Source organism: Lygodium microphyllum, chromosome 13, assembly GCF_053477565.2.
Source record: "Lygodium microphyllum isolate KBCC chromosome 13, Lygodium_microphyllum_v1.1.10, whole genome shotgun sequence".
NCBI lineage: Eukaryota > Viridiplantae > Streptophyta > Polypodiopsida > Schizaeales > Lygodiaceae > Lygodium > Lygodium microphyllum.
The window spans coordinates 14,396,241-14,411,624 of record NC_141147.1 but is presented as its reverse complement, the minus strand read 5'-3'; the positions used below and the strand labels follow the sequence as shown (position 1 = coordinate 14,411,624).

Sequence of the window (15,384 nt, the reverse complement as noted above, 5' to 3'; positions counted from 1 at the left end):
TAAGTTAGGCGCCCCTTGCAGTATTTCTTTATTTTTAAAGAGGAGAAAGTACAGTGGGCTGTCTTTCACCTATTCTGGGTGAAATTTGGCAGCATAACAGTACAATTATTGACCCAAAACAAGTAGACCACGAGGGGAAACTCTGCCCAAGTCTGAAACTTCTGGTTGGAGTGCAGAATTGACCATTTCAGCCTGCTGTATTTACTGGTTCAGACCTGTTCTGACACCTGTTTACAACTCATACTGTTCCCTGTACTGTTCAGCCCACTCTAATTACTGGTTCAGACCTGTCCTGAAACCTGTTTTCAGTTCATACTGCTCCCTGGACTGTCCTGCATCATCTCGGCCAAATGCCCCTTGACTCTGACATCAATTGGGCTCTGAATTAACCTCTGAACAGTCCAAAAACAGTACTGATTCAGTGCTGTTTCAGACTCTTACTTGGTGAGGTTACCACCCTCACCTGTCCCTGCTGGGACAGCATACAACTGCTCCTGTTCCTGGAGAAAGGAGGCCCTTGCCTCATGCAAAAACAGCATATTTCATACAGCTGTACCTGAATCAGAAGAAAGGCCCTTGATTCTGCAGCATAACCATACTGTCAGGGAGAGAGAGAGAGAGAGAGAGAGAGAGAGAGTAGGAAGCAAGCTCAGCCCTCTGTGCATCATAGACAGGGTAGATCAGCTCTCAAGAGCTCTCCATCTGCAGCAATCCTTCTCTCCCTTTCACAAATGAGCCCCTAACCATCAAAAAACTGCACGCCAACCCTCTTTTGAAGAGGTAAGTGCACACATGTGTGCCAAGTGGCAACACTGTAGGATATTTCCCGTTCCAACCTTCCGATTTAAAATTCTCCATGCTCGGTGCAGAATTTGACCTCGGCACAGACGAGAAGATTGATCCTCGTGCAAAAACGAAGATAATGACACAAACAGATTCTGAGGTCCAAAAATAGTAACTCCCTAAATTTTAGGAGTTGCTTCCATTGCATCCCACTAGTCTTCTGACCATCTTTGCAGACTATGGCTACATCTAGATTTGCAATGTAGCTCAACTGAAAGTGAATTTCCATTGATGACCCCACATGGACTAATCTCTTGCAGATTTGTCCATCTTCACTTTGAACTAGTCTCTTCCAAGCTAGTTCTTCAACACACTTGTCCATATACACTTTCACAAGTCTCTTCCAGGCTTGTCAATCTACAGTGCCATCAGTCTCTTCCAGATTTGTATTGGACCTTAACTGTCCAGTCTTGACTCACTAGACATTCCTGTCCGTTCCACATACTGGCCATGCAACTTAGGCATTTAGATTTCAAGAGGGATCCTTCCAAAAAGAAAAACCAAATAAAATAGTAATAAAGAAATCAGCAAAAAGATAATAGTTGTCACAGTCTTGTGATACATCCGAAGAAAAGGAAAATAGTACGCAGCAATGGCGTTATCTTCCGGGAAGATCACATGCACAAACAGCCCGAAAAGACTGAGGAGGTCCTTTTGGACAGCAAAATGTGCCCGCTGTACAGCAGCAAATACCTGCTGTAAATGAACCTGTAAATGTAGGAAATGATGCTGGAAATGATCAGCCAGCTATTGCCCATGAAAATGAGCCATTACATGTGTAGGAACAGCCAAGACAAGCAGCTGTTAATGCTGATTTGTAGGCTGAAATGCCAGGACAACATGCTTAAAATGGAAATTTGCAGGAACAGCCAACAAACAATGACCATTGGGTTAGGAGATCGTCTAGGGCTACTAGACAACCTGACAGATTTGTTCCTGGTGCAATTAATGTGGCTGAGTATGTCATGTTGACAGACTATGGTGAACCGTCTTGCTTCAAGGAAGCAATGCACAGACAAGTCAGCAAGAAATGGTATAAAGCCATGCTATCAAAGATGGGATCTCTTGAAAAAAATGGCACTTGGGACTTGAATGATGATGGCCACAACTAGTTTAGCAACAGTGGGCAGCGAAAGACAGTAGCCAGATGTCTCTTGGAGACAGGGCGCCAGTAGGTTGGAAAATGCAGCAGATCTTCATGACAATCAGCTGGGAACAATGGCACTTGGAGCCGATATGATAATGACCAGTATGTGAGATGTTCACCAGCATCAGCAGTTGGTTGCCAAACTCTAGAAGTGAAAGACGATGGTAGTAGAAACACAGAGATGGCACTGATGAAGTCTGGTAGCAGAAGTTGGCAATGAAGAATATGGCGACAGCAAAGGGCTGATGGCAACTAGTGAAGTTGTGGAGACAAAGGGATGAACGAATGGCCCTGCCCATGATCTCCTTTTACGGAATTTTTTGTGCTAGTTGTCCTACCAAAAACTCTTGGAGTTTCATAATTTGAACAAGTTTTATCTAGATAATGTTGGGGTTTGTCGGGGTTGTGTGAGAGCTGAAAGAAATTAGCCCTTAATTTAGATTATCATTTGCACTGACAAGGAGCTTAACATGGGAGAATGGGAATCTACACGATACATGCAAGCAAAGAGAAGCGGAGCTGATTTCACTAGGCCATCACAGTAAGCCAACAAGTAGATGTGGAAGAAGCAACAACTTCATCAATAGAGTACTCATAACTGAGAAGTTAAAAAGAAATACCTTCACAAAACTACATGGACAGATAAGTTGGGCTGCTGCCCAGAGGATCTCCACCAAAACATAGGTAGGTGGAGCTGCTACAGATGGTTGACACAAGTATCTATAGCTGCTACAGATAGATGTCCACACCAAAACACAGTTTTGGCATGATCCTCCAGAACCAAATATTTGTGATAAAAAGCACCACCAGAATAAGGGAGACAGATACCAAACTGTTGGAGGAAACACAGCTACTACATGCCATACAGCAGCAAAATGCAGCAGGTCTTGTGCCCTAAAGGCACACTGATGATGGCACAAGGATGGGGTGTCCCTCACTGACTCTGTGCATGGCTCACAACCAAGAGATGACCATGACTGCTGACACATGTCACCTCTGGTAAAAGAGAATAATCTAGGGTTGAGAAGTGACTATGTCTGCCCTCCAACCTGGGAATACTCCCTCTACCACACCTCTATCATGGTCTTGGCTGCCCTGAGGCTTTGAGGCCTGTCTGTAGGTCTCAGGTGGTAAATCCAAAAGCAGTGTATATGTGTAATAACTCATGTAACCAAGTGCCAGGATCACTGAACTTGAGCTAATTTTCAAATAGTAGCTTTAAAACCTCTGTTCTAAATGCTATTTTATTAGATTTATTTGAAATAAATAGAGTGCTGAATAAAAAGTAGAACTATAAGCCCCACAAACCCACTTAGCATAGGGCTCACAAGTAAGAGATGCCCGATTTAGCAACAGAAGGGAGAGGTGAAAAACTAGCACATGGGTGGCTGTGAGCCTAGCAATGCCAGCTAGGCAAGCGGAAGGCAAAGAGAGCAGTTGGCCAAAGCCACATTGGTGGCAGTACAGGCAAAAGGGTGAGGGCACAAGGAGCTGCCAATGAGGTGAAGACAATGGCAATAAGGGTGTGAAGAAGGCAAGGAAAGCAACAAGGGTGAAGAAGGCTAGTGACAAATGAAGGAGAAATGCAGAAGATAGCAACATTTGTGAAGGGGAGCCCTAGTAAGTGTGCTGCAAGCATGTCACAATGTCCATCCTTGCATGCCTTGCTGGAGCTCTCTATCTCAGTTCAATTCACAGTTACAGCATTCGATATATTTCATTTTTAATATATTTCATGCAGCATAATGGAACTGTTTATATTTTTTCAATCTGCTCAATTGAAATTGAACAAGAAAAGTTTTCCAAGATTGTATACCTGAAGATGGCACATAGGTGCACCACCAAAAAAGGACGAAAATAACTTAGCATTCAGAGTCGCACTCATCAACACTATCCTGAGATCTGGTCGGCGAGGTAAAAGGTCCTTCAGAACAATCAGCAAAAAGTCTGTCACAAAAATTTGAAGAAGAATAACCAATTATGAAGGCAAACTCTGAGTTGTGTCTTTAATTGCAAACAAATGTTTCTTTACAGTCAATTTTTTACCACTAGAAAATATACAAGCTAAATGCTGCAAACCTTCATTCATGCCCCGTTCATGTATTTCATCGACGATGACATGACTCACTCCCTTGAGATCTGGATCTGCCATTAATCTTCTCAACAAGATACCAGTTGTGCAAAAAAGCAACCGTGTGTTTACTCCTTTTACTCCCTCCAAACGAACTTTATAGCCAACCTAGAAAACACAGAAAATCCACTTAAACACGCTTGCCTAAAGGAGGCTCGTAACACAAAACCAGCTCCTGAATCTTGGTTCAGACATGCTATGCTTATAGAAGGCCTAAAATTAACCAAAACAACAGCTTAGAAATGTCAGGGTACACATGACTGTAGACAAGCTCCTTACAGTTTCACCCAGCTCCTCTCCTCTCTCTGCAGCAACTCTTTCTGCCACTGATATAGCTGATATTTTCCGAGGCTGTGTACAGATGATACTACAAGAGCCTCCATGACCAGTTTCGATTTCAGATTCCAATATATATTGGGGAAGTTGAGTTGTCTTTCCACACCCAGTCTCTCCCGATACCACTAGTACCTTTGCAAAGGTCCAAATTTAGGCCTTTCACATAATCTTTAGGCTGCAGTCATCTCAATGCTAGAAAATGTAAGGCTATGCTACCTGATGCTTTTTCACTGCTGACAGAAACAAATCCCGTTCATTGTAAGCTGGAAGACTTTTCCGAAATGTCTTCATTTTTTGCCCTTCTGTTGACTCCTACATGGCACTTTGAAATGTCAAACAGTAACAAAGGTACATTAAGTGTTGAAGATACAGAACCAGAGAAGCTCTAAACCTGCCAAGCTTGTTGTTTATCTCTGAGATGCATGCTTCTCTTCAGTAGGAGCATATCATCTGCAAGCACGGGCAGTTTTGCCAGATTCTCAACAGAGGGAAGATGGTCAGTAATAAACGGCTCCTTGTTGTCATGGGCTGCAATACTATCCCTTGGTGTACTGAATCTAAACAAATCCTTGCGTTCAAGATGCTCAGTCAATAATTTGCTTACTGAATGGTAAACTGCTGATGGGATTGATACCTGCAAAAGCCTCCAGTTCAAAACCTTATACAGACTAGAAAATGTTTTCATTTTGTTCCTTTACTAAATAAAACCAAAATGCCACCTGGCCAAAAATGGCTAACCTTTCTTAGAGGTCGTTGATCATCCATGTCTGGTCGATAATTTGGCAAGGGATCTTTGCTGAAAACCATTGCTTTTCCATATGACTGACTGCAGACAGACAAGCAGGTTCCATTCAGCATGTGGCTTATGAGGGTTATTGCACTATGGACATTTCAAAAAAACCAACTCCAATCACCTATACAAGCCCATCCTTTTAGCAAGAGATGCAAGGCATTGATAATCTCTTTTATCCTTTTTTTCACGTGTGATTATCTCACGTTCAATTGGATTCTGAATAAGCACACTTAGTTTCCATTTCCAACCATCTATATTAGCATAACTCCGATTGCCCTGTATTCACAAGCATCCATGTTAGTGAACATTAGTAATATTATACTGAGATCTTGCTGCTCATAAATTTAAATAACTCATCACACACATTGAACCTGTCATGCAAATTCCAAGACAAGCCTTGTAGTACCTGAACTCGTTTCCCTCAACACGTATCTTATGTAGACAAAACCATTTCAGATGGCTCTATCAACATCTTTCAGTATGGAAATGGCTCAAGAACTAAGAGGAAATGAAAATGCATGCTCCATATACACAAAGTTGTTGACAAATTCTAGACTTAGCCTATGGTTCTATTGTGCATTAATCAAAGCAAATTCTGGAGTTGAGTAAATGCTGTCAAGGAAAGTGACACGAACTTCACATAGGCAAGGTTATGGAAATGATGTGACTGACACCTAGAGTGATGACTTGTAGACTGGCCATCTCCATAATGTCCACATGGGACTTTCTGAATTTGGGTGGACTTCAAGGGATGATCTTGATTACTAAAATGTAAGCTAATTGTGATATGCACCCCGACTCGGGCTATTGTCATGTTATAAACCATGAACCAGCCCTGCAAAAGCACATCATCACCATGGATCCCTCGCCTTCAGCAAAACCATCCAAGTGTCCCCTCAAGTGAGAACAAACTAGGAGCAAAAAGTGCTTTCTATCTCACCTCCGATCATGAACCTAAAAGGCAAACCAAATCTTAGGATTTGAATTTGCCAAACTTCATTGGTTCATGTAGAAAGCCATCCTCAGGGTCCACTGCACCTACATATGGATAAGGCTAGTATGCCCCACCACCACCAGCTCACACTCCCTCTCTGGCACTAGAGGGGTAAGGCTTGATGACACCACTAGAGCTACAAGACCGATTCCATGGTCACCACAGCCATCGCTGCATGAGTGTCAAAATTTGAGGATGGTGAAGGTTAGAGGAATCCTTGCTCTTTTTTTTCTTGTTTCCGCAACATTGCTAGCTTCTTGCAATCCTTGTCGAGGTGCCCCTTCTTGCCACAAGAGTAGCAATAAGAGTCTAAAGATGACTCAAAGTGCTTAAACCTACTTCTTCTTCTTCTTCTTCTTATTAGCCTTTTTGTCCTTCTTGTTGCCCCCTCCAACTTGTAATAAAAGCTTACGTGGATCCATATGTTCCAATCTCCTTGATTCATGCATCCTGTTCCAAAACAAGCAAGGTAAGCTCCTCCTAGACAATAGTGTCCTGAACTTTAGAGGTGAGTAAACTAGTGTAGAAGACATCATACTTCATAGATGGGAGATAATAATAGAAATCATTGCATATCTTCGGATGATATTGTCCTACAAAGGGATGCAAGCTCATCCCATACCTCCTCCATCTTGTTGATTTGATCCTTCTGTTGAGAAACACTTCATCCTTCACCAGCAATTTGTGTTTTTGCATTTAGGGTTTGCAACCCCAAAAAGGGGCGCCTCCCTAGACTGACTATGCCTATTTATAGGCGACTCTCTCATTCATTCCTCACGGCTGATTCATTCAGTCCGTCACCTCTTCTCTCCACCCTCTCCACTACCCTTACACCCCTTCAGGAGGACATTGCAGTTCGTGGTTCATGGCTATCTTCATCATCTTCCTTGTGCTGCGGCCCCTTTGTTCCCTTGTATCACATTCACTCCATGATTCTGAACTTCATCATTCCATTCATCAAAGTTTCTTCTCTCTTCTCTTCTCTTCTCCATGTTTGCCAAGTTCACTTTGTGTTCCTCCCCGCAAACCCTACTGTCTCGTTGGTACGTCATCTTTTGACATGGTATCACAGCTAGATCTACTCAAACAACGGCAAAGATCCTCCACTCCAGTGACGGCAAAGACCGGTGGCGAGTTCAGCATCCACTTCTCTTCTTCTTCCGCTGCATCAAAATCTCGTTTTTGCACGTTTCAAGTGTTTTCAGCTTGCTGCCCACACCCCTTTCGCAGAGAACATCACAATCTCAGCTGTTCCTTGCTGTCATCTACAGTCTAGCACCTATTTCCAGCCTTCCACCCACAGTTTGCAATTGTTTACAACAGAGTGACTATTGTTGATCACTCTCCATTCAGAAAATAATCTCGTTTTTGTAGATTTCACGTATTTCAGCTTGTTGCCCACACCCCGGACGCAGAGGACATCATGGTCCAAGCTGGCCATTGCTGTCTACAACAGTCCGGCGCCTGTTTCCAGCCTACCACACATTGTTCAGAGCTGATTTCAGCATATTGACTACTGCTGGTTTTTCTTGAGTTTTTAGTCTTTCTCTCTCCTCACCTACGTTTTTAGTCTTTCTCTCTTCTCACTTGCATTTTTCTACTAGTTGCAACCTCTTACCGATGGTCGCATCCTCCCATTGAAAGCTCACTTCCAACCCTTCCACTACCCTCCCACCCCTAGCGGCGGACATTGTGGTTTGTGGTTCGTGGCTAACCCCTTCCACCTCTTCCTTCTTCAACAAGGCACACTGATACCCATGGCTTCTTTACCAACAGATGACCAGACTATTGGGTGTCAAAAGATGGCATACCAGTGAGACAATAGGGTTTGCGGGAAGGAACACGGAGTGAACTCAGTAAACATAGAGAAGAGAAGAGAAGAGAGAAGAAACTCTAATTAATGGAATGATGAAGTTCTAGATCATGGAGTAAATGTGATACAAGGGAACAAGGGTGCCGTAGCACAAGGAAGATGATGAAGACAGTCACGAACCAGCAGGTGCCACTTGGACAGTGTCCCTCGTAGAGAAATTGTTCACTTGCCCAAGCGCCCTGGTACAAAGATGATGAAAACATGCAATGCATAGGAGGAATGTCAACGGACTTTGTGTGGTGCCAAGAACCGTAAGGATATGCATGTACTCGATCTCGAGAGGTGGCTCCATCCTGACCAAGGGACGAAGAAGATCCACCTTGTAATCTAAGAATACCACCTGAAAGGAGACCTTTGAAGATAGCCAAGAGACTGGATGAGCTGTAGAACCCGAAACTCAACCTCGGGAGAGAAGCCACTCTCATCCACCACTTGAAGGCCTTAAGTGTGAGGCTTACTTCAAGGGCTCTAACAGAATTTGGTGTAGAATGTAATTGATGCAAATCGCTCCACTATTGTAAAAAAGTGTTGATTACATCCTTATTATGATTTCTTTTCTCTCCTCGAAACACAAGTGGCTTCATATCATTTTACATATCATTAACCTCATGTGTAGCAAGAGAGTTAGAGGCCTTGGTGCCTTGAGGTAGCCTTGTTGATGGAATAGCTCCAGGAGAAACCCTATATTCAAGACGTATATTCATGATGCTTGAAGCTTGTTGTACTACCAATCACTTCAAAAGCTCCGAGATCTATGTAATTTTCGTTGAGAGTAGTTTTTTTTTTTTGGAATATATGTGAGAAGTGAGATTTTGTGTGAAATTTGTGCAGAAGAAGGTATCTGGGGCTCGGACGAAGAAGCCAAAAAGCACCCAGAAGTGGCCTCTCGAACCTGAGTGGAAGAGGGTGGGAAAGCAGGAGGCTCAGGATGAGCCAAGGGTGGGGAACAATCACGGGCCCTCAAGAGAGTGGACTGTGGAGGAGATATGGGCCGTGGAAGCCACAGTACCCAGAAGTGGGTGGGAGAAACCTCCTCGCAATGGGGTGGTCTCCAAGAGGACTTATCGCCTCGTAAGGTCTTAGAGCCTCCATGTGCTCGAAAGAACTTAGTGCGCATCGCATGCGGCTTATTGCCTTGAGCATAATACTCTAATAGCCAATGTAGAATGATCTCTATGGCCCAAAATGGAGAGATGGCACAAGGAATGCCTGGTGGAAGACTCATGTACTCTAGAGGGGTGGGGAGCAAAGGTCGATATCAAGTCATCGGTGGAATGACCGTTCGTGCCGCAGTAGGAATACCTAGTAGAAGGGCAATCTGTCAGGGGAGACGCCATGGTAACGGTGAGGTAAACTGGATAAGGGAGGATGGGAGGGAGAAAAAGGATATCTCCCAATGCTCGACAGAAATGATAGAGAAATCAAATGTTGATGCCAAACCCGCCACCGGTCTTTGTCTTCTCTGATGAGGAGGGTCTTTGTGGGCAAATGCAGCCAAGGAAGGCTGGATCTGATGCAAACGACAATGCAAGAGAGAGAAAGACTAAAAACGCAGGTGAGGAGAGAATGACTAAAAACATAGACTCCAAGAGAGAGAAAACAGCAAACGCAAGCTGCAAGAGAGAGGGAGACTAAAAAACGCAGGAAAAACAGCAATAGCAATCCATATGCTGAAATCAGCTCCGAACAGTGTGTGGTAGGCTGGAAACAAGCGCCAAATTGTTGTAGACAGCAATGGCCAGCTTGGACCACGATGTCCTCCACGTCTCGGGTGTGGGCAGCAAGCTGACATACCTGAAATCTGCAAAAACGAGATTGTTTTCTGAATGGAGAGTGATCAGCAACAGTCGCTCTGCTGTAAATAGCTGCAAACTACGGGTGGAAGGCTGGAAACAGGCACCACGCTGTAGATGACAGCAAGGGACAGCTGAGACTGTGATATCCTCCGCGAAAGGGGTATGGGTAGCAAGCTGAAACACCTAAAACCTGCAAAAACGAGATTTTGATGCAACGAACGAAGAAGAGAAGTGGATGCCGAATCCGCCACTGGTTTTTGCCGTCACTGGAGTGGAGGATCTTTGCCGTTGTTTGAGCACATCCAGCTCTGATACCATGTCAGAAGATGACGTACCAGCGAGACAATAGGGTTTACGGAAAGGAACACGAAGTAAACTCGGCAAACATAGAGAAGAGAAAAGAAGAGAGAAGAAACTTTGATGAATGGAATGATGAAGTTCTAAATCATGGAGTGAATGTGATGCAAGGAAACAAGGGCGCCGTAGCACAAGGAAGATGATGAAGACAGCCACGAACCATGAACCACAAACCACGAACCGCAATGTTCTCCTGAAGGGGTGTGGGGGTAGTGGAGAGGCTAGAGAGAAGAGGTGATGGACTGAATGAATCAGCCGTGAGGAATAAATGAGAGAGTGGCCTATAAATAGGCACAATAAGTCTAGGTAGTACCCCTTTTTGGCGCTACAAATCCCTTTTTGGGGCTACAAACCCTAAACGCAAAACGCAAAAACGCAAACTGCGAGTAAAGAGTGAAGGGTGAAGGGTGAAGGGTTTTTCAACATTAGTGCTACTGCTGCAGCACGAATGGTCATCCCATCGAAGATTGCTGACTTCGACCTTTGCTTCCCATCTCCCTGGAGTATATGCGTCTCCCACTTGGCACTTCCTGTGCCACCTCTCCTTTCTGGGCCACAAAGATCATTCTATATCGGCTATCAGAGTACTATGCTCAAGGCAATAAGACGCATCCAATGCGCACTAAGTCCTTTCAAGCATATGGAGGATTGATTGGCACTACGACCTCCTCGAGATCATCACAATGCCAACAGCAATCTTCTCCCACCTATTTTCGAATACAATGGCTACCACGGCCCGTGGTTCTATAGTCTGCTCTATCGATTCTATAGTCTGCTCTATCGAGAGACAGTGATTGTTTGATACCGTCTCCTCGTCACTCCACTCCTTTAAGAGAGAGTGGCTGCTCGACTCCTTCCTCTTCTTCAGCTTCATGGTCTGCTCCGTTGAGAAGCAGAGACTGTTGCCCACTCGTTGCTCAATCTAAGCCCCACCCTTCGCCCTCGCCTACTCAGGTTCGAGAGGCCACCTTTGGGAGTTCTTCACCACCCCAGATACCTTCTTCGGCACGACCGGCAGTACTTCCTTCATCCTCAGACATTTTAGAGTCCGTGATCCATGAGTTTTTGAATTCCCTATCTATCTTAGAGGGGGATTCAGAGGGGGATGATCTTTCTTTGCCCTTTGAGGGGACATCTACATCTATTGCGACTTCAAAGGGGCTCCTATTCCTCCAGTTTCAAAGGGGATCCCTACCCACCGTTCAATCCTTTGTACACCCTGGCGGAGGCCTTTTACCTTCTTCTTCTACCCTTGGATGGGATGGCTTCCTTCCAACGATCATCTCATCTATTAATGCCCAAGATCTCGAGAATCTACCTAGATCAGGGCCTTGGAGGTTTAGCCGCGACTTAGTGACAAGACCTTTGGATTTCCTTCTTGCATGGATGCACGGAGCTAGTGGCTTCTCTCTCGAGGTTGAGTTTTGGGTTCTCCAGTGCGCTCTGTCTACTGTTATTTACTGCATGTTACCTTTTACCTGGAAATCTTGGATCTTAGGGATCCTCTACATCTTCTTCCTCGTCTTCTTTTTGCCTTGGTCACTTGGTCAACATGGAGCCAACTCTTGAGATCGAGTACGGGCATATCCTTATGGTTCTCGACACCACACAAAGTCCGACATTCCTCCCATGCATTGCATGATTTCATCATCTTTGTACTAGGGCGCTTGGGCAAGTGAACAATTTCCCCATGAGGGACACTATCCAAGTGGCACCTGCTGCATGAACATTCTTCAACGTGTAGCATTCCATCTCCACCTCACTCTTCTCTTCTTCCCCTTTTTGGGCCTGAGAGGGGGTGTTGAGAAACCCTTCACCCTTCACCCGCACTTTGCGTTTCTGCGTTTTGCGTTTAGGGTTTGCAGTCCCAAAAAGGGGGTGCCACCCTAGACTAATTGTGACTATTTATAGGCCACTTTCTCATTCATTCCTCACGGCTTATTCATTCAATCCATCACCTCTTCTCTCCAGCCTCTCCACTATCCTCAAACCCCTTCACAAGGGCATTGCGGTTCGTGGTTCCGTGGTTGACTTCATCATCTTCCTTATGCTATGGCCCCCTTGTTCCCTTGTATCACATTCACTCCATGATTCAGAACTTCATCATTCCATTCATCAGTGGTTCTTCTCTCTTCTCTTCTCTTCCCCATGTTTGCCGAGTTCACTTCGTGTTCCTCCCCGCAAACCCTACTATCTCGTTGGTACGTCATCTTTTGACACCTTCATGGAAGGAGAGACATCAATTGATAACATTTGAAGCTACTTCTTAGTGATGATTCAATGAGTAAATGTCTTAATCTCATACGAAGAAGACAACTTTGTCCTCCATTGTGATCCAAATTCCATGAGCATGAATAAGAATTAAATCCTAGAGAAGACAACTCTATCCAAACCTCCATTGTGGTCCAAATTCTACGAGCATGAACAAGAACTAAATCCTAGAGGCTCATGAAGAGAAAAGGTCAAGCTCGAGAGTTGAGTTGATCCCAAAGAGCTACCATGTTGATAGTAGAACCAATATGACGATCCTCCATGGGACAAGGTATCGAGATATTCACAAAAGCCCATAGATCAAAGGTATTCAATATGCACTCCACTTTGCATCACCAAAGGGAGTAGTTGGTGTCGCCCAAGTGATTCATCTCAAGCAATGTAGGGAAAACAAGCACCTAGATAAATGGTACCACAAATAGGCAAACCAAATCCATCTATCGGACCTTGAGTAGAGATGAAGAGAGAAGTTGGAGAGGTATCAAACCTTGACTACTCCAATCTTTTAGATTGGTCAAAGTGCCAATCTCAGTGGAATTAGGACCCTAATCTTTGGTCATCCGCTTTCGCATAGATCTTCATGATCTTCACAAGCATGACAGTCTTTGCAACAATCGGACCAACAGGAGTGTCAGTCTTCTGAGTGACTATCCTCATCTTCATCATCAGTCCAAAGAAGCTAGTGATCCATTCATCCTTCACAGTATCTTCACCCAAAGCACACACAAACACATACAAATACTCCCCCAAGAAACTGCTGCATTTAGATGTCACGCTAGCCGAACAGAGGATAATCCAACTAAATTGCTGCATCACAAGGTGTATATGCTCACACACATCAAAGAAGGCCCAAACAATGCAAAAAATCTGTGATCTTTGTCACAAATTAGCACAAAATAGCAAGTAGATATGGCCTCGGTGAGAGTGCACAACGGAAGAGGCACACAAAAAAGGAGAGAGACAAGAAGAGAATGACTGCAAAAGAAGAAGAGAATGAAGTGATAAATCTGTATTGAAGCTGAACACAAAAGAGTGGATTGATCAGTCCCTGCATGTAGCCCAAGGCGTCACTAAGGGCACTAGTTCAAGCTGATGACAAAGTTAAAATAGCAGCACCAGAAATGGAGGAGAGGCTGAAGTTGGAGTGTGTTGTCCAAAATCTGCAGAAGCACATCCATGAATGATAGCAGCCACCACCAAATTGCCCTGCTATAAATAGCAAAAGAAGCTGAAAACTAGTCCTGATTAGGAAAGAGGCCAAAATGCTGGGCGACCAGCAAGAAAATAATAAAATAATGCTAATGGCTAGGTAAAATGCTGATCACAACATACACATGCTGATTGCCACTTGAGCAATGTGAATAGGTCCTCCAACCACTAAAAAATAAATGCAAAGGCTGGAAAACTCTCCTCTGTCAATGTGAACACACCCAAAACTCACTGAAAAATAAATGCACATGAAGAGAATGGGTTGAAACAATCAGAGCCCCTATTATCTCCATCAGACTTTGATGAGTTTGATGCTGCCTATTCAGGGGAAAACTTCACTGAGTCCTCGAAGATTCGAAAGGCAGCCACTTTCTTGAAAGGGAATGCATTCCAGTGGTGGTCCACTCTTTTGATGCAAGGTAGAGCACCATCAACATGGGTACAATTTAAGCAAATGTTTGCATCAAATTAGTTGACAAGTACCTTTCAGGTGGACACTGTGACAGCTTGGAATAAGCTGGATGCTAAGGAATGTAAGAATTTGGAGCAATATAATAAGTAGTTTTGGGATGCATTGCTGTCTATTACTTCTTAATCCCCCTATATTCCTTCATGAGCAAGTGGAAAAATATGTTTGTGGGCTGCCCAAAGGAATCAAGGATTATTGCATTAAATCCACCATGTCTAGCATGTATCAACTTATAGAGACTGATACCACAGCCGATGTTTTGCTACATGGGAAGGATTCAGGCTTCCTAGAGAGTGGGGAGAAGCCAATTAAAAGTTATTTAAGGCTGAGAAAAAGGGAAGATCTGAAAAACAACTTGAAAAGTGCCCAAAATAGCAAAGAAAGGGCTCGAAAACATTGACACAATGTAAGGAATTGATGGTTGCAAATAAATGTTTTATTTGTGAACAAGAGGATCACATTGCAAGGGACTCTGTCCCAACAGACAACAAGCTGGAAAATCAGAAAATCAAGGAGATTCTAAAGGAAAGAAGCACAAAATTTCAGTGGGATTGGTGCCTGATGTTGTTAGTGATCAGTCCAATGATGATGCTACTAAGTTGTGCAAAGCATGGGGCAAAATTAGGGATTAGCATGCATTGATTTTCTTTGATAATGGTCCACGAACCAGTTTCATCTCTGTTGACATGGCCACCCATCTAGGCATCAGAGAGGATGAGATGGGACCCATGGGGGAAGTTAGAATGGCATGTAAAGGCCATGCAGAGCCTGTCACACTGCTCATTAGAAAGCTTCAGTTTCATATACAAGGATATGTGAATAGCGAAGAGTTCTTCATTGCTCCACTTGAGGGTTGTGATGTATTGCTTGGTATGCCATGGTGTCACCATATGCATGCAGTGATTGATTCTTGTGCAAAAAAGATCACTATTCAGCATAAGGGAAAGGCACTCACATTTGATGTAAAGTTGAAAGGTGAATCTATCCCTATTGTATCTACAACTGCCATTTCTAAAGTAACAAAAAATCATCTTTCAACGTACTTGGTTTTTACTAAGGATAAAGATGATAGTGAGAATGTTGGGAACATGTCTAAGTTAGAGAAGGATCGCATGCCATTTCTGAAAATGTATGTTGATTGCTTCTCCTAGTCACTTCCAGGGCA

General features: G+C 43.9%; 1 protein-coding gene across 5 annotated transcripts in view; it reads right to left on the bottom strand.

Moving 5' to 3' along the window:
- Nucleotides 1-15,384, bottom strand: part of LOC148026362 (DExH-box ATP-dependent RNA helicase DExH3-like) — a 133,488-nt gene that overhangs the window by 99,500 nt on the left and 18,604 nt on the right. For 4 of the 5 annotated variants that reach the window (XR_015692826.1, XR_015692827.1, XM_087690797.1 and 1 more), the window contains exons 2-8: nt 5,372-5,526; nt 5,196-5,283; nt 4,849-5,091; nt 4,674-4,769; nt 4,401-4,589; nt 4,070-4,229; nt 3,807-3,937 (exon numbers count right to left, since the gene is read on the bottom strand). Coding sequence is in view for 3 of the 5 variants with exons in the window: in XM_087690797.1 (XP_087546923.1) it covers nt 3,807-3,937; nt 4,070-4,229; nt 4,401-4,589; nt 4,674-4,769; nt 4,849-5,091; nt 5,196-5,283; nt 5,372-5,526 (1,062 nt within the window). In the remaining 2 variants the exon portion in view is untranslated. Of the gene's footprint in view, nt 1-3,806; nt 3,938-4,069; nt 4,230-4,400; nt 4,590-4,673; nt 4,770-4,848; nt 5,092-5,195; nt 5,284-5,371; nt 5,527-15,384 lie in introns of those variants that run through there. The other variant, XM_087690798.1, reaches the window with a different exon arrangement.